At 50.6% G+C, this 18,995-nt stretch overlaps 2 protein-coding genes across 2 annotated transcripts in view; both read left to right on the top strand.

The window, feature by feature from the left end:
- The window catches only part of Igdcc3 (immunoglobulin superfamily DCC subclass member 3), a 43,714-nt gene that overhangs the window by 16,306 nt on the left and 8,413 nt on the right, over positions 1–18,995 (top strand). Inside the window, exons 3-4 of the mRNA XM_041679676.1 lie at positions 18,318–18,462; positions 18,813–18,943. Coding sequence (XP_041535610.1) covers positions 18,318–18,462; positions 18,813–18,943 — 276 coding nt within the window. The remainder of the gene's footprint in view (positions 1–18,317; positions 18,463–18,812; positions 18,944–18,995) is intronic.
- Positions 7,117–7,612, top strand: LOC121466121 (host cell factor C1 regulator 1-like). Its single transcript, XM_041679675.1, has one exon. It carries the CDS (start codon positions 7,126–7,128, stop codon positions 7,474–7,476), a length of 351 nt encoding a protein of 116 aa, XP_041535609.1. The 5' UTR covers positions 7,117–7,125; the 3' UTR covers positions 7,477–7,612.

Below are 18,995 nucleotides of genomic sequence, written 5' to 3'. Positions count from 1 at the left end.
CCTCTTCCCTCTTTTGCTTCTGACAAGTCCATCATTTTCCCATCAAGCTGTGCCAAAATTAAGATCACACCAAGCACCCTGTTGTGATGTTTCTGGGATTAAGACTTTTTGAGATAAAATGCTGCTGCTTTTTTTAATTGAATGTATTATTTTGTTTTATTTTTTTGAGAGAGGGTCTCATATATCCCAGGCTGGCCTTGAATTCACTATGCAGTTAATGACAATCGTGACCTTCTGATCTCAGAGTGCACCTGGTTTATATAGAGCTGGGGACTCTGACCCAGCACTTCCTGCATGCTGGTAAGCAGTCTACTGACTGAGCTATAGTCCCAGCCTGATTGCTGCTGAGACAGTCCCAAATGCTGAACTGGAAGCGTGTACCACCAAGCACCACAAGCTACTGCTTTTATCCCTTCATTCTGGGGGCGGGGGAGTCACGGGGTTGTGTGCACTGCTCTGCTCTTTGGGGGCTTAAGTGGGCTCAGTCCTTCTGGGACAGGTGTGTATGACTCAGCTCTCGCTCTGACCAGACAGGGGAGAAGACACAGATGGGATCCTTCCTTCTTGTAGACTCGGAGCACGGCCTGGAGTTGGTCCCTGAGGATGGAATTAGGAGTCCAATATGAGAAGATAGGATCCCTGCCTGCCGTCATTTGCTTGCCTTCTGGAGTTCCACAGACAGGATGGGGTGGGTGAATCAAGCTGAGCTTATCTAGGGCTCCAGTAGTGGCTTCCCCTAACCCACTTCAGTGAACTTCTCGGTCCCTACATCTGGAGTCCACAGTGGTGACTGTGCCTGGCTGCTTAAGCTCAAAGATGAAAAAGAGTTTTCTTTCTTTCTTTCTTTCTTTCTTCCTTCCTTCCTTCCTTCCTTCCTTTCTTTTTTTCCAAGACAGGGTTTCTCTTTTTTTTTTTTTTTTTGGTTTTTTCGAGACAAGGTTTCTCTGTGGTTTTGGAGCCTGTCCTGGAACTAGCTCTGTAGACCAGGCTGGTCTCGAACTCACAGAGATCCGCCTGCCTCTGCCTCCCGAGTGCTGGGACTACAGGCGTGCGCCACCACCGCCCGGCAGGGTTTCTCTATGTAGCTTTGAAGCCTGTCCTTGAATTCACTCTGTAGACCAGGTTGGCCTCGAACTCACAGAAATCTGCCTGTCTCTGCCTCTGAGTACTGGGATTAAAGGTGCGCACCACTACCGCCTGGCTTGATCTCTTCCTCTGACTGTGCCCTTTAGCGCCCATTCTAGTCACTTATAGTCTTAGTCCACTCCTACGTCACCGTTCTGTTCAGGTCTCTGAAGGGCCTTCCCTCCAAGGTCACAGGCGTCCTTAGCAAGTGTCCAGTGCGAAGGGCACTTCTCCCCACTAAGAGAGGTACAGTCATCTCAGGGTGGACTATCTGCTGGGGAAGTGAGAGGCATTTCCAGGATGTCAGACTACCGACCTCAACCCGAAAAATGATAACAGGCCAGACTCTATGCTGAAAGTCTCCCTTTTCTCCAGCCTCTGTGCCTTCTCTTTGGAAGAACAACTCATATCCATGCCTGTCTTCCAGTCACCCGAAAGCATTACAACCATAGAAGCACAGAAGCCAGCTGTGGGGTGGACATTGCTGTGGAAATGGTGAAGGGAAAAAGGAACCTCATCTTTCTTCCAGAGTGCTTACCTGTGGAGTATTTTTCTCAGAAGTTACTTATTTGGGTTGAGTAGATAGGTGAAATCGGCTCTAGCCAAAAGTACAGAGTTAAATTTGAGTTGGAGGCTCCTTTTGTTTTTGAATCATGAACCATCTTCCAAATTATAATATATCTGAGGATTAAGCATTCAGCATTGACTCTGAAATCTGGTTAAACTACAAAGACACCATGTGCGTGCACACATGTTATTTCTGTTTATTCAGCATTTAAGTCTTATAAAATAAAGGCAGCAGGCTGGGGGATAGCTTGCTTGGTAATGTGCTAGCCGTACAAGCATAGGGACCCGAGTTCTGATCCCTAGCACCCATATAAAAGTCTGACACAGCAGCGCATGCCTGTAGTCCCAGAGCTGGGTAGGCAGAGACAGGAGTACCCTGGAGTTTTCTGGGTAATTATTCAGTCTAGCTAAATTGATGAGCTCCAGGTAAGCCCGGGAACCTATCTCAAAAATGGAGGTGGTGGGGTCAGCCTTTAAGAGTCCTCGCTGCTCTTCCAGGGGACCCCACTTCCGGCCCCGGCACCCACTTCCAGTGGCCAGATTGCCCACAACAGCTTGTAACTCTAGTTCTAGGGAATCTGACACACTCTTCTAGCCTCCAATGACATGTGTGTGCGTGAGTGCACACACGCATAAATAAAAATCTAAAATAATTAAAATAAGATAAAGAATGTTTGAGGAAAACACCTGACACTCAAGCTCTAGTCTCTGCCTGCCTGTGCACACATGAACACATGTGCACACATGCATTCACAAGTACACACACAAAGTGAAGGTAGTAGACTCTATTAGATTACAAATGATCTTTGACCCTGCTACTAGCAGCTGTCTCCTTGGATAAAACCTTCTCCTCTGTAGAAGAACAAACATTAAACATCATTTCCTAGAGACTTGTGGCTCTGCAGAAGGGACTCCAGAACTAGAGGTGGAAGAAGAGGGAGGGGGAATGGGTCTGGGCTGGGGGCGGGCCCCAGACCTCCTGCCTCTACCCCATACACAGCCACTCCGCTTTTATCTCTTTGTTTTGCTCTGGTGTTCTCTAAATTGACTAACTAGGCAGATCTTTCAAATGTAAGTAGTTCACAGCAGCAGGTGTTGTGAAGCCAAGCAGGCTTAAAAGGTCCCATACAGCCTTGGGCAGGAGAAATAAAAGTCCGGGACAAAGATTTACTTAGAGTTAAGGAGGAAAACATCGCGATCAAATCTAGGGCGAGGATCAGGGTTCCACTAAACCTTGATTCGGAATTGGGTAAGGAAAACAATGAGCTAGACTTAAAATTTGAAAACATGCTTTTCACATGTGATTACAGCCAGTATTTGGTAATGTTAAACACATTTGCTTACAGCAAGGAACAGCTTGGTGGCTGCTCACTCATTCCCTCCAGTGTCGTCCCTGTTCTCTTCTGAGGCAGGGTCTCATACAGCCCAGGCTGGCCTGGAACTCACTACTCAGCAGAGGACAACCTTGAACTGCTGGTGCCCCTGCCTCCTGGGTGCTAGGATTATGCGGTACTGGGGATCGAACTCTGGGCTTTATGTATGTGTGCTAATATCTGAGCTACATCTCTAGCCCTCCATTCTTTTTTTTTTTTTTTGATGCTATTTCTCCAACTAAGGAGTTTGCTGTGGCTGCCTGCAAAGGCCTTGTGATGTTGTAATGACACGGATGTTAGAAAATCCTGCAGATGCAGAGAACATTTTTTTTTTGGTATGTGTCAAAATGATGATGCTCACTAAAACCAGGCATGGTGGCACACACCTGTAACCCCGGGCAGAGAGGGAAGACACTCCTCATATGAAGGGTGTGCTGTCCATGTTACCCCAAGCCCCTTGTCTTTTTTGTTAGTGATGAAGAAAAGACAGAAGCCCAGTGGGCATGAAGCATCTTACACAGCAGGGCCATCAGCTTGCCCATCTGTATCAGTTTCCTTTAGTTCTGATTGATTTCTTAGCTGAGCTAACTATCCTAATAGATGAAGAAATGCCTCAGGCTTGATTGGTTTCTGACGAGCTGTCTGTTTTCACCTATCTGTGTCTGGAACTCGGCGTTGGTCCCTATCAGTCCAAACTTCGGCTTCAGTGCTTCTGATTCAAATCCTGCCTCCTGGCCTCCCAGACTGCCTCCTGCCGTTTTTTTCTATTACTTCTGAGCTTTTCTGAGTCATTCTGCCCAATCTCTAAACTTTATCGTTGCTTGCAGTTGGTGACCCACAGGTGGGCACCAAAGTGGGCAGTTCCCCCCACTCTCCCGCCAATGGTTTCCTGTGTTCTCACGAAATCTAATTAGGTCCTGGTGAACGCAGGCCTTTACTGGCTTTCAGTGTCAAGCATGGAAGCGGGAGACCAGAGGAGGTGACTGCCGCCAATGGAGACGGCTGGCTGACGAGCTAGGAGTCGTTCGGAGCAGGAGGGGTGCTCCCGTCTCGTCCATCATCTCTAGGGGACAGCGACTGCTGCCTGCCTCAGTTTCCCCTTACCAGAGTAGGAGGCCAGGCCTAGCTGGGGAATTCGAACCCCTAGGGAGGGAGGGGGTGGCGGGAAATGGTGCTTTGCTCGCCCCAACGACATCAAACCCTCGTTTGGCGTGCGAGGACAATGGCTGTCTTATTTTCTCCATTCGCTGCGCACAATGTCGGATTCTCTCATTCACCCGCGGTGGTGCGAGCGAGGTAATTAGCCAGTGCCATTCAGCGCGGACACTATTGCTATGCGGGGGGGAGGGAGGATGGGGGGACGCGACGAGGACGCCCGCGTTGGCCCGGATTAGCCGCGGGGCGGGGTGTGCAGCTGCGGCCACTTCAAAGGGGCCCGGCGGACCCGACGGGCTGTGGGAACCCGGCCTGGCTCCTGCGGGAGCTCCCGCTGCCTGCGCCTGCACCGCGGACCGAGATCGCGCCTCTTGCGCTCGGGCTGCGGAGATTCTGGGCCTAGGCTGTGCGGTGGTGCCGCGGCGGCTGGTGTTGCTCCCCATCACATTCCCACTTTCATCAGGACCTCAAGTGCTTTTCTCCCTTTGAGTCTTGGAAGTCAAAGGGCAAAGAGGGGGAGAAAGGAGCGAGGGGAGCGAGGGGGATGGGGAGCTTGACACAAAGCAATGACCTCCGAGGAGTGGAGCAGATGGTCCCACTTACTTCTGCGGCTGAGCGAACGAGACTCTCAGGGCCCCCGGCTCGGGCCCTGACCTTGCCCGCCCGCCCCCCGAATGCCTCCACCGGGCCCCCGGGGGGGCTGCGCTCTGAAGGCTCCCCCACCGCCCGCCTGCTGCCCTCTGCGCCTTGCCTTGGGCGCTGGAGTCGGAATACTAGGACCAGCCGGCCTCCAGGAAGAGGTGGGGGGTTGGGCTGAGAATCTGCCCTTGTGGCTGTTCTCAAGAACCTGCTCAGGGCCAGAGGTACCCACAACCAGTTAAGTGTGTGAGTCTCTCCTGGAGCTTTTGTAGAAACGGATTCTTGTCCACTTCATCCACCCCAGACCAACGAATCTCTGACAGTGGGATACTGCCTTTTGCATTGTTAGGCAGAACTCTGCTTTGCTGGAATCCACAACCAAGTTTGAGTACTGAGATCTGTCCAGCTTTTTAGTTTTCACTGAAGAAGCTTAGGCTGAAGTAGAGGAAATTGTGCTAAAGTGGGGGTTTGAGTGGAAGACAAGATGAGGAAGGCCTGGGGACTTGTTAGTAGCGTGCCTGTCTAGCATGCTTGAAGCCAGTACTTCATAAACTCTGTGTCATAGTCCCATATCTAATCCCAGAACCTGGGAGGTGGAGGCAGAAGGATCAGAAGGTCAAGGCTGACTTATGCTACATCAAGTTGCAGGCCAGCCTGGCGTACAGGAGGCCTTATCTCAAGATGACAAGGAACCGCCAACCTAGACCGTTCCGAGTAGACTGCAGTTTATGAAGACCTATTTGCTTTGTGTCTGTTCCTACAAATAAGAAGGCAAGCTAGTCTGTTCTTCATTCTCTGGGACTCACAGCCCACAGGCGACGAGGCAGAAAGCTATGTGGGCACTTGGCTCTGATACAGTTTGATAAGGGCCTGGGTGGGAGCTGTCGGCAATGCTGTCTACTTTGGGAGAAGTGGAAGATGGAAAGTGTTTGCAGGGGAAGGTGCCAAATAGTTCTGGGCCGAGCATAAGCATCCATGGTATAGCCTGGTGCCCTGGTCTACATACCCTTTTATACCAGCACTCAGGAGACGGAGGCAAGCAGATGGATCTCTGAGTTTGAGGCCAGCTTCAAACATATAGGTCTACATAGAGAGACCATGTCTTTTAAGGGGGAGGTGTGTGGGAGGCTCAGGTTGCTAGGGAGATGGCTCAGTGCTTAAGAGCCCTTGTTCTTGCAGAGGACCTGAGTTGGGTTCCCTGTACCTTGTAACTAGCCTCAGTTTTAATTCCAGAGGCTCTGGTGCCCTCTTCTGGACTCTGATGTCACCTATTCACACAGGCAAAATACGCAGACATATAAAACTAATGAATCTTTTTTTAAAAACAAAAAAGACTATTCAGGGAAGGAAAACTTATCTCATGTGAGTGCATGAGCTGTCTTTTGAGCATAGAGAGATGCAAGCCCCTAATATAGAAGACCATGAATGTCAATCTAAGTAGAGTTCCCCGGAAAACAGCAATGGAGAGACACTACCCATGCTTTAAGAACATGGTGGCTTTGGACATTTGGGAGGAGGGACAGAAGACTGAAAGGGAGAAGGTGGAGGTGGGTGTGCTATTACAGCAGGTGATGAAACCCTAAGCCAGGGCAGTAGAGAAGAGAAGGAAAGATAAGTCGGGATCAGCTAGCCATGGGAGGGAGGGAGGTGGACCCGTGACTCCTTTGTTTATAACCTGGCCTCCTGGCACATGATGAGGCTATTCATAAAAAGTATACAGAAAGAAGAGACTCTCCACTTGAGTAGGTCGAGGAGTCCTATGACTTCTTGGGAAAACTTTTGAACCCCTCTGCAGATGGTTCCTAAGGGATTAGGAGATCTCCAGCCACTGTCCCGTAAGAGCCAAGGAGCCCCAGGGTCCTCTCGGGGTTACAGACCTCCTCCTCCTGAAGACAGATATGGCTGGCTCTAGAGAGTTATTGGGGTGGAGGGGCTACAGGTCTCCATCTGTTGGGTTTGGTATTGAGGCACCAGAAATTCCAGGAAACAACAGCGTGCTTTGAGATGTAATACAGAAGTGCCGTTTGCAGAATGGGGAGGGGACATCGCCTAGTGTCCTAGAATCTTTTTAAGTTTTTAATTGTGGCCGGGCGGTGGTGGCGCACGCCTTTAATCCCAGCACTCGGGAGGCAGAGGCAGGCGGATCTCTGTGAGTTCGAGACCAGCCTGGTCTACAGAGCTAGTTCCAGGACAGGCTCCAAAACCACAGAGAAACCCTGTCTTGAAAAAAACAAAACAACCTCTATCTGCGGGACCCTGAAACGTAATGATCCTACAACAGCTCCTGGAGCGAGGCCCCCCAAGTCGGGACCCACGGGCCACCACTGGGGTGGCTCGCGGCCTGGACGCCAGGGAGCCCTTGCACAAGCAGTTTCTTTCCGAGGAGAACATGGCCACCCACTTCTCTCGACTCAGCCTACATAATGACCACCCCTACTGCAGCCCCCCTGTGACTTTCCCCCAGGTCCTGCCACCACTCAGGAGCTCTTGCCCAGAGCTGCTTCTGTGGCGCTATCCTGGGAGCCTGATCCCTGAGCCCCTCAGGCTACTGAGGCTGGGGGATACCCCCAGTCCCTTCTACCCTGCATCCCCAGCTGGGGACATCATGGAGCTCTAAGTGCTGGCGGCCAATGTCCCTCCCCACCTTGTTCCCAGACAACAAAGACCAGCAAAACCCACCCCGAGCCCCCCAGAAAGAAGAGGTCCTTCCCCCTGTAACAGGATAGATGATACTGAACTCAGAGAAACCCTGAATGGGAGGGGCAGCAGCTTGGGAAGGGGAAAGTGTCACCCTATTAGAGAATAAAGATTTCTGAGCAGTTGAAAAAAAAAAAAAGAAAAAAACAAAACAAAAAAAAAGTTTTTAATTGTGTGTATGTGTGTTCATGAATGCAGAGCCTCTTGGAGGTCAGAGGCATCAGATCTTCCTTGAGCTATAGTTATGTGATTATCAGATAGGAAACGAGCGCAGGTCCTCTGCAAGAACAATATATGCTTCTATCCACTAAGCCAACTCTCTAGTCTTTAAGAAAACAATAGAAGACCCCCGAGGTCTCATGTAGCCTAGACTGGTCCCAAACTCAAATATTCAAGAATGACCGTGAACTTCTGGTCTTTCTGATTTTCCACTTGAGTGCTGAGAGTACCTGTCTGTGGTGCAGGACAGCCAAGCCCCGGTTTAGAATCCTAGATATTCTCTTTTTCTGTTTTAGGTCTGGATCTTGGGTATTACCTTTTATATCCTCCTCCACTTCCATTTTACAGACAAGTAAAAGCCAGGTTGGAATTGAAAGTCTTCCCAGCCTGGTCAGAGCCGAGCCTGATCCAGTTTGCCTCTATTACCTAACCCCACTCCACCAATCCCTACAAATCCTAATATATGGCTCTGGAAATTTGGGGGAAGTGTCTGTTTTTGTTGAGTTGTCCTGGTGGTCATGTGAAAGCAATTTACTTAATAGCTCCAGCCTGGGCCCCCTAACCAGACGCCCTTCCGGGAGGTGAGGGAGATCCGGTGTCCGGACCAGAACAACGGAAGTTAAGGATATGGTAGGACCCGGCAGGTTTACATAAGGAAGATTGGTGACCCTGACACTAACAGAGACACACAGTCTGCGTAGGGAGGCTCTGCTGGACCTGGGCATTTTCAAATCCAAAGCAGGGATTCATTGCTAGGTCCACTCCCACCCCCTGACCGGCACCACAGGCTGCACTTGGTGCCTTGAAGGTTATATCTGGATAACACTTTGTAACTCCACAGCCTTAACTCCCCAGTCACACTGAGGGAAAAGCAAACAAAACAAAAACTGAGGCACAGAGAAGGACTTTGACTTGGCCGTGATTGCCGAAGCAGTTATTGAAAAGCCCCTGGCATTTCACCATGCTTTGCCCTCTCAGCCTGAGGAAAAAAGACTCCTCCATTTGTATATCCTACTGGGGTATTCTGGGCCTCCCCACTCTGGAAAGAGCGGTACCTCAGATTTTCTGATGTGGGAAGAACTGGACTTGCTTAGGAAAGAGCCACCTGGGACAAGCACATCTTAGCTATTTATTTACCTGTGTTAATAGAATCTAGGGGCCATTAGTGTGGTGATAACACCACCTTATCAGGGTGCTTTTCTGCATTAGTTACACTCTATAAAATCCCCAAACCCTGGGGCAGTTAGACTGAAGTGAAGCTGGCTGTGTGTGGGTAGCTCTAAAGTGGTCAGGAAAGACGGCTGCGGGGTCTAAGATGCAGGGCACCCTGTGCCTTCCTGTGGGCTTGCCACTCCTATTTGAGCAGCACGGAAATGTGTCCTTTCTTAGTGAGGGCAGCTGTGCTGCTGGGAAGGAGCTTGGAATTTGGAGTCAGCCCACCTTGAGTTCAAAATGAAAATGAAGAAATGCCTGCCTTAATCCCAGTGATTATCTGTGTGCCCTTGATCAAATTCTCAACTTCTCTGAGCCCCAGAAAAGCTGGAAAACCCTACCTAATGTGGTTATTATGCAAACGTAAGAAATAGAGGCCTTTTTTTTTTTTGGTGTGTATGTGTGTGTGCATGTATGTGTTTTGTTTGTTTGTTTGTTTGTTTGAAGACAGGATTTCTCTGTGTAGCCCTGGCTGTCCTGGAACTCACTCTGTTGACCAGGCTGGCCTTGAACTCAGAGATCCACTTGCTTCTGCCTCCTGAGTGCTGGGATTAAAGGCGTACCCCTGGCTCTCAGGGATTTTAGGGCCACGTTTTAAAATCTTTGTTTCACTTGTGTGGGTGTTTTGCCTATGTGTCTGCCTGTGTACCAGGTGTGTATCTGGTACTCTCAGAGGCCAGAAGAGGGACATTGGATCCCCTGCAGCTATAGGCTATTGTGAGCCACAATATGGACGCTGGACATCAAACCTGGCTTCTTGGAAGAGCAGCCGGTGCTCTTACCGGTAAGCCATCTCTCCGGCCTTCATAGCCATGTTTCTGTGACAGCATATAGGAGCCTGCTGATTTCACTAGGTTCTTTTCAGAGTGTGGTGGCGGTGTCTAAGAACAGTGCTCAGGGGTGGGGTAGTTTTGTTCCTGGGATGCCAGCGAGTCTGATGTTGGCACTTCCTTTCAGTGTGTGTGTGTGTGTGTGTGTGTGTGTGTATGTGGAGTAAATGTTCACGGAGGGCTCAGCAGGTCTACTGTGTGACTGGGACAGGTGACTGGACTTCCTGAACCAAACCCAGGACATGGGTTCACCTGACACGTGGCATGAGAACAGGACAAAATACTTGAAATTGGGTATGCTTTTGAAACCCCAGCTGTGGCAGAAGGACCACACGGAGCAGGAGTTGGGGCAGGGGTGGGGCTCCCTTACATTTCCTCCTTCACCTTCCCCGCCCCAGTGCTCCAGAGGCCACCACCAAGTGTCACATCCCCCTCCCCCGTTAGGCACACATACTTAATAGGCAAGCACACCCTCTCCAGGCGCACTTCACACCCTCCATGGGAGGCTGGAAGTGGAGGAGAAGGTGTCTAGGGAAGAGCTGGAGCTTCCAAACGTCCTGGCTAAGTAATTAAAAGTAGGGCTTTGAGGTTTTATTCCCCTTGGCCCCAGCCTCTGGGATCCCCTGCCATCCTGCCTTTGACCTATTGTGGTATCAAAGTTTGGAGGTTCCCCCAGTCTTCCAGCGGGCAGTAGCTGGACGCACAGACGTTCTTAAGGAGAACGCAGCCCCTCCACACACCATCCCACACCACTGCTCCCCCTTCCAGGCCCCCATCTGTCAGAGGCGGCTGCAGAGGGGTGAGCTGTGGATTTATGGCTGGGGACTTGAAAGACAAAGTTGCCTTTTGTGTTGGAATTGGAGCCAGGGTAGGGGAGATTGGTGGATTGGTGGTGGAGCCAGAGGGTGGGAGAGAGGGCCTGGGGTTCAGGGGCCCAAGAAAGGGTCAGGAGCTCGGGGAGGCCAATGAAGGGATGCCGGCCGATGAAGGGATGCTGGCCGATGAAGGGATGCCGAGGTTTCTCAGCAGGGTCACCTGGCCAAAGTGGGCCAGCAAAGCCCAGCAGGCTTCTGAGCCAACCACAGTCTTAGGAAGCTGTCTGTAGGTCCATCTACCCTCCTCTGCTAATTCCAACATCCACACGGTCCTTCCCACTTCCGAGTGAACTTTTGGATTCAGAGCCCCATCTCCACCCACAGCAAAGTCCCCAGGACTACTGAGTCGTGCGCTAACCATCTCGATGACCATAGCTGGTCAGGGCATATTGCTCCTTAACAGAGCTAAAGTCAAGGGGGGTCTGGATAATGGGGAAATGTGAACAGTGTTAGGGGTGAGCCTGGGTCCGATAACTGTTTAAAGGCCAGTGCTTCCCACCCCTGGGGTAAGGGCAGCAGGAGCAATACCCCCGCTGCCTCAGGACCCAGGGTTTCTCACCATCTCTGCCCTCCCTTCCCTAGTCATTTTGGAAGGGGGCATTTACAGAGGTATCCTGGTATAAAGAACATATGAGGGACACAGCTCCTTGCCCTTCAGCATTCAGATTCCACTAGGCTTCACTGCTGGTTCTGCTGAAAGGTCTGGACTGAGGCCAGAGTCGCCCTCGGTGCCTAGTTCAGCAGGTGTTTTAACTATGCCTCAGAGAGCCACATCCAACGCTGGGAATGAGCCTGGCCAATAAAGGCATGACTTTATGGGCTTCATAAACATTTTACTAGAGAAATCAAGGCCTCGATTACCCAACGGCCTCTTCCAACTGACAGCTTGCCTCCGTGAAACCTCCCAGCAGAAGTCAGATAGAAGAGACCACACTCTGGTTAATGCCCTGTTGTCTCCCACCCAAGAACCCCCTCCCCATTCTCCATCCTCTTGCAAATTCTCTGCAGTCCCATCTCCAGGGGACTGCATCTGCCCTGTCCTCTCCAGGGAAAGAGTCTCTTCCATGGGTGGAGTCATTCGCCTCCGGCCTTGCTCTTCCATTACCTGGGGGCTCTCTCTTAGTTCCGTTCAGTTCTCCTGATCCCCTCCAGCAGCAGGGAGCATCAGGGAGCAGCAGGCCTAGTGAAGGGAGCACACCTGTTTTATTATTATTATTATATATAATAATAATAATAATAAAGGAAGTTCTGAGGACCAGGTGGAATGGCACAAAACTCTTCTCCCAGCACTTGGAAGGCAGAGGCAGGTGGATCTCTGAATTTGAGGCCATTACTTCCCACCCCTGGGAAGTCATTCAGAGCTACATAGTGAGATCCTGTCCCAAAACAAACAAACAAACAAAAAACAAACAGAAAGCCAACAAAAAAAAGTTCTGGGAGGTCATCTCACTTGCCCAAACTCTCAGAGTTCATAACAGTGGACTGAAGTTGGACTGAACTGTAGTGTTGAACTTTGAACTCAGTTCTGGGTGATTCTAGAGTCTTCTGTGATGTCTGTACCACTATCCTAAAACGTTCTTAGCAAATATTTGCTGACTTGGGACAGTACAGAATCTTGCCATGTGAAGCATCGTGGCTTACAGGTCAGCCTACAAATGTGGCGCTGGTCCTCTGTTTCTGTGTTCATATGGCCGAGAGGGGGCAACTGTGAGAGGCAGGGGCAGGTCAGGAGTGAAGACGGAGAGCAGGGGTCCTTTCTGATGGCGCAGCAGTGAGACAGGGAAACAGAAGCAGTTAGGGCTCTGAAGCCTTGAGATGAGCACTAGCGATAGAACTTTGGGATGGCTGGCTGCCCGCTAGCCAGCGGCCAACCTGTGGCTGTGGAACATTTGAAAAGTGGCAGTAAGTCAAGGAACAGAATTTACATTTTGTTTGTTTGTTTTTTGAGACAGGGTTTATCTATGTAGCCCTGACCATCCTGGAACTCTCTTTGTAGACCAGGCTGCCCTTGAACTCATATATATCATATATATATGCAAATAGTGTGTGCACTATTTTATGTAAGGAACATGAGCATGGATGTGTGCTATCTGCAGAGGGCTCTGGAACCGATGCTTCATGGGTTCCCAGACATGACTTACTGAAGAATGAAATTCTAGGGGCAAGTTTGAAGCAATGGGTAGCAGTGTCGAGGGTGCAGGCGTGTGCTTGGTGTAAGCAAAATGTTATTAGTGTCCATGTTGCCTGAGGAGGAGCTGGGTTTCCAGATGTTGTGTGCCCTAATCCTTGACAGTGATAGATGGGTAGGGAGATGGTGTGTGTGTGCATGTTTGTGTGCACGCATGTATACGTATGTGTATGTATGTGTGTGTGTGTTTAGACTTCAGGATCTTTGGATTCGTCTTCACAGTGATCCCCTCTTAAACGAGTGCATGAGAACGGGGCAGTGAGCTCTCAGAAACCTCCACCCCCATCTACGAACTCTGGCAAAGTCGAAGTTTTCCAAATATGTCCTCAGCTCTTTTTTTATCATCATACATCAGATAGTAATGTGGCTGCAGCCAAAGGTGGGAGACTTGAGCTTCATTCCCAGTGCTCTGCTTTAACCTTTCACTGTCCCCCATGTCCCTCTGGAGCCTGGCTAATCAAATCCAGGCCTGACCTCTGCAAAGGCCCTGGACCAGGTAATAAGTTCCCTTCTTGGAGCTGCTGTAGCTCTGGTTCTCTGGAGACCCTGTCCCTCTGGGTGATCTATAGGGGTGTCCAGGACCATTTCCTGTCATTTCTATTCCCCTCTTACCTCTGCCGTAACCTGCTGCATCCACGGTGAATGGGTCACAGGGGAGCCGGAAGACCCTTTCACAAGTGCACAGGGATAGGGTGCTTGCTATCTCCTTTTCCCTGTTGCTTCCTTTTGGCCCTCACACCTGGCAGGCTCCCACCTACTTCCTTACCTCTTCTGTCACCCAGCGAAGGGAAGAACCCAGAACTGTCCTCAGAGGACCGAGAAGTGCGGAAGTGGACGCATCAACTGCCAGGACCATAGCACTGGGTAATGGGTAGCAGCTAACGCAGGCCACAGTCATCAACCACACTGTGGCCTCTGTGATGACCTTATTTTCATTTTTGATTCAGAATCCCACGGTGTAGCTCAAGCTGTTCTTGAATTCATGATCACCCTGCCTCAGCCTCCTGAATACCTGGACTACAGATGTACGCTACCACACCTGGCTAAGAACAGGTTTCTGTGGGGGGTGTGGTAGGTAGCTCATGCCAACACCTAGGAGACCTCAGAAGAAAGATTACATTGAGTCTGAGGTCATCCTGGGCTACATAGCAAAACTTTGTTTAAAAAAAAAAAAGAACAGGACAGAACAAACAAACAATACAAACACACACGACTTATGAACTAAATATGCTCTACCTTTTTTTTTTTTGATCTTTCAAAACAGGGTTTCTCCGTAGCTTTCGAACTCACAGAGATCAGCCTGCCTCTGCCTCCCGCAAGTGCTGGGTGCTGGGATTAAAGGCATGCGCCACCACCACCCCCGTCTGACTCTCTACCCTGACACTAGAGGAGCCCAAAAGCCTGTTTGTATGTAACAAGTCTTTCTCTGTCCCTCCAGCCAGCTTCCAAATAATGACATGGAGACTTTTTATTAATTATGAAAACTCAGCCTATAGCTTAGGCTTGTTCCTATCTAGCTTTTGTAACTTAATTAACCTATTTAATTAATCTACTTTCTGTCATGTGGCATTATCTCTCTTCCATCTTGCCCTTCCTATTTCTTTCCCTGTCTCCTGTCATCCCTTGCAGGTCTAGATTCATCTCCTACTTCCTCTCTCTCTGCCCAGAAGTCCCGCCTATACCTCCTGCCTGGCTATTGGCCATTAAACTCTTTATTAAAACAATTACAGGGCTGGAGTGATGGCTCAGAGGTTAAGAGCATTGCCTGCTCTTCCAAAGGTCCTGAGTTCAATTCCTAGCAACCACATGGTGGCTCACAACCATCTGTAAAGGGGTCTGGTGCCCTCTTCTGGCCTGCCGGCATGCAGACAGAATATTGTATACATAATAAATAAATATTTTAAAAAAAACAATTACAGCAATGTATCTTCACACCGTGTACAAACATCCCACAACAAACAAACAACACACAAGACTTAAGAACCAAATATGTTCTGCCATGATACAAGAGGAACCCAAAGCCTTGAAGGTTCTGGTTCTCCAGCTAAGCTGGGTAAGCTCTCTGACTTGGAGACTGTGGTAGAGGTTAGCGCAGAATCTGAGGGTCCTGAGGGCACCTACCCCTCCATGTATGCTGCGTAAACTAGGTCACTCAGCAAGCCCCAGGCTGACCAAAGAGTAAGTGAAGGCCAGGAAGAGGAGAGGGAAGCAGGAGGCTTGGTGAGAAGAACACACCTGATAGCCCGCTCGACTCCCCGGGTGAAGCTGAAGCTGACCAGGCTGGAGAGATGGTCCAGTTGAGAGCACTGGATGCTCTTCCAGAGGACCCAGGTTCACTTCCCAGCACCCACATGGCAGCTCACAACCATCTGTAACTCCAGTTCCAGGGGATCTGACACCCTCTTCCAGTCTATTTGAGGAACAGGCAAAATACCCATACACATAAAATAAGAATAAATAAATATTGTATATTTTGTTTGTTTTCTCGAGACAGGCTCTCACTTTGTAGCCCATGGCTGTCCTGGAACTCCCTCTGTAGACCAGACTGGCCTCAAAGTCACAGAGATCCAGTTGCCTCTGCCGCCGAGTGCTGGGATTAAAGGCGTGCACCACCACCACCCAGCCAAAATGATATCTTTAAGAAGAAGAGGAAGAGGAAGAAAGGAAGAGGAGCCTGGTTTAATGTACAGTCTGCTGCAGGGGTTCCTGGCCTTGGAGAGAGAGAAAAACTGGCTAGGGTAGTAAGGACACCCCTGCAGAAGGCCTGGCCTTCAGTACCCCTTTTACAAGACAAAAAGATTCACTTCAAAATGGGTTTTCAAGCATTTTTGTACAAGCAAAGCAACCCTTCAGAATAAGTGTGCCAGTAAGACAACACGCAGGGTCTACCAGGTCCCCTCCAATGAAGGCAGTGAGGGCTAGGAGGGCCCCAGGGAACCTCTAGGGGTCCAGTGACTCTACTGGGGTGCCACCCAGTTCCAGCACTGGCATCCCTTCCCAGCATCATCATACTCAGCCTCGCTGTGCTGATAGTGTCCTTCTAAGGTTGAGCGTTTGAGGGAGGCCTGACCCATAAAGACCAGACTCTGCCATCCCAGCGCCCAGACCTGAAAAGTAGGAGCTTCTTCTGTCTCTCCTCAGACCAGTTCTAGGACCTCCAGGGAGTCCAGCCTGGGGCCTAAAGGCACAAAAGACTCGATTCAGTAATGAGGAAGCATCTGTAAGGATGGGGGCCTAGGGATACAGCTCCTCTCCAGCTAGAGAAGAGGACACCAGCTCCTGTTTAGGCAGGGTCTTTATGAGGGAGCAAGATAGCAACTCTGGAGCCTGGGTACTCGTTCCCCCACCCCCAAGGTCTATCTCCAGCCCTGGAGGTTGGGCTAGACAGAACCCCAGAGACTTTTCAACCTCCACTCCTGAGCCTCTGGGTTGACCTATAGGCCTTTCTCCAAGGACACCCTTTGGCCTGAGGCAGGGCAGGCTGACCTCTGGATGCTCCTTGGGGAATCCTCTCATCCAGCCTGATGGGGGCCCCAGCTGGACCACTTGTCCTTCCCTCTCAAAGCCAGGCTCCAAAGTCCTGTCCACAAGAGCTTTACCCACAGGGAGACACTAGTGATTGATCACCAACACAACACCAGAAACACATACCAGCCACAGTAGCTGGCAGATCAAACCCCTACTGTTGTCCAGACGGGGACAGTTAGGCCAGATACAAGAGACAGAGCCAGGCTTCCCAGCAAACACTCAGCCTGGAACACATGTACAAGAAGCTGTGCACACCCATCCACCACACTCCCAGGAGGCCATCAGAGAGGAGGAGGCTGGGCAGGGGATTTTTATGCATGTTTATATTTAATGAACCACATGCAAATGAGATGGAGAATGGCCACAAAGGAGCCAGCCCCTAGAGACTCTCGAGGAAGGCACAAAGGCTTGTCCTCAATCCTTGCAAGCTGCTGAGGGGCCAGGAGTCCAGAGCAGGACTGTGGATTGAGGGAGCCTGAGAGAGGACGTTGGAGCCATGAGGAGGGCTGTCCAGGCATGCCAGGGAGCCTGGAGCAGGGACAGCCAGCAACAAGCTCCAGGGTCCCTGCTTGCTGAGGGAGGGGCTCCTTCTGAGAGGGAGGGAGCCACTGCCCCAATTGATGGAGTGCCAGAGGGGAGGGGCCGCAGCTTGGACAGATGGTGTACCGCCTTCCTGCACTTGAAGCAAAGTGGATTTTAATGAAATCTCAGTCCGGGTGCTGAAGTTGGGAGCTTGTATGGGAGGGGCCTTTCCCCAGGTTTGCAGTGTGGGGCCTGAGCCAGGGTGGGAGCAGGGTGGGAGGAACACTTAACCAGCTGGGGGTACAAGGGGGCACCATGGCCCCCTCTGTAGATCAGAGTTTAAGTGTGAGTCTGATCCCCAAAAGGTGGGGAGGGGGTCCTTGAATATTTATGACACATTGAAATGTAGATTGGTAGGTTTGACAGTCTTCTGAGAGGCCTGTCACCTTGCATGGATACACTACCCTCTTGGGGCGCTTGTGGAAACTACAGAGCTTCATGTGTGTGTGGGGGGAGGGGGGAGGACAAGGAAGGAAAGGATAGAAAGCCACTGGGCCCTAGTAGGGAAGAGGCTGGCCACGCTACTATTGACAATGTCCCTACAAGGTGACAGTGGTGAACCGGTTCACTCTCTGGGCCTCAGTTTGCAGTTCTGTAGAATGTGGCACATACTGCTCAGGTACCAGCAGATAAAAAAGACAGTAGCCAGTCTGGGAGAAGTGCCTTCCTCTAGGTGACTTTCACGAATGAGGTCCAGGAGACCCTTTCCTCCCTGGGAAGCCTCCACAGCCCACACATACCTCCTTAGAGTCTTATCGCTCTGTTCTGGTTTTGTTTTTTGTTTTTTTTTTTTTTTTGAAACAGGGTTTCTCTGTGTAGCAGGTTGTTCTGGAACTCGCTCTGTAGATCAGGTTGGCCTCAAACTCACAGAGATCCGCCTGCCTCTGCCTCCTGAGTGTTGGGATTAAAGGCGTGCACCACTGCCCAGCAAGCTTCATCATTCTGGAGTTGGCCTCCCAGGAATGTTCACCCTACAAGCCAAGGGAGGTCATAAATCCAGTCCAGCACAATGTTGTAAATATATTTAAAACATTATGAATTTTTTCTTTCTGCCTTTTTTGGTAACTAGATTGCATGGTTCTCAGTTGTGAACTTTGCATACAACAATGTCTTGTCTCAGTGTCTCCTCTCTAGGTCTCTTAAACATTATGTCATCTCTGGGATCAGAGTGTGCCTACCCATGGTAGAGAGGGCTGAGGGGAGGGCTGGTATGTCTCTTAAGCTACTGTCCTGCCTCAAACAGACTGCACCTCAGCGGGTGACCCCTCATCACTTCCTCTGCACCTCCACAGTGCACCTTATCTGCCCCCCTCTTCTGTTTCCCCAGCCATGTCAGACTTCCACGTGCACCCCCAGGCCACCATGGGTGAGGAGGGTGGTGTAGCCCGCTTCCAGTGCCAAATCCATGGGCTTCCCAAGCCCCTGATCACGTGGGAGAAGAACAGAGTTCCCATTGACACGGACGATGAGAGGTGAGCCTCTGGTGGGGAGGACAGAGAGGCTGACGGAGGTACTGAATCTGGATAAAAACTTGCAGCCTTGTGTGTGCTACAGTGCCTACAACCTGGGGCAGTGCTCTTTATGCAAGCTGCAGTCAAAATTGGGGGTCCACATGGCTTACTGGACCCTGATCCTAGGCTCAAGAAGGTGTGTGTGAGGGTCGCGTGTGATTGTTATCAAGATTAGGATGGTATATCCACCCGGGAGGGTCCCAGTGAGTGTCTGTGATCACAGCAGTATGACTGGGTTAGTGCCCACATCTCGGTTTATGTCGCCATGGCTTGAGGTCATGCCGGTTGTCAACTGTGCCCTCCCCCAACAGGTACACATTACTGCCCAAGGGGGTCTTGCAGATAACAGGACTTCGGACTGAAGACAGTGGTGTCTTCCACTGTGTGGCCTCAAACATTGCCAGTGTGCGGGTCAGCCACGGGGCCAGGCTTACTGTATCAGGTGAGCTCCTTCGGCCCAGTTCTGTCACCCAAGTTGGTCTACTCCCAGACAC

This window comes from Microtus oregoni, unplaced genomic scaffold, assembly GCF_018167655.1.
Source record: "Microtus oregoni isolate MIOR12 unplaced genomic scaffold, Mior012 000032F_ref0000030, whole genome shotgun sequence".
Lineage (NCBI taxonomy): Eukaryota > Metazoa > Chordata > Mammalia > Rodentia > Cricetidae > Microtus > Microtus oregoni.
This window is presented reverse-complemented; position numbering and strand designations above follow the sequence as displayed.

What these genes read in the sequence shown, in the direction of transcription:
- LOC121466121 (XM_041679675.1), top strand. Translation starts at nt 7,126, where the DNA reads ATGATCCTACAACAGCTCCTGGAGCGAGGCCCCCCAAGTCGGGACCCA.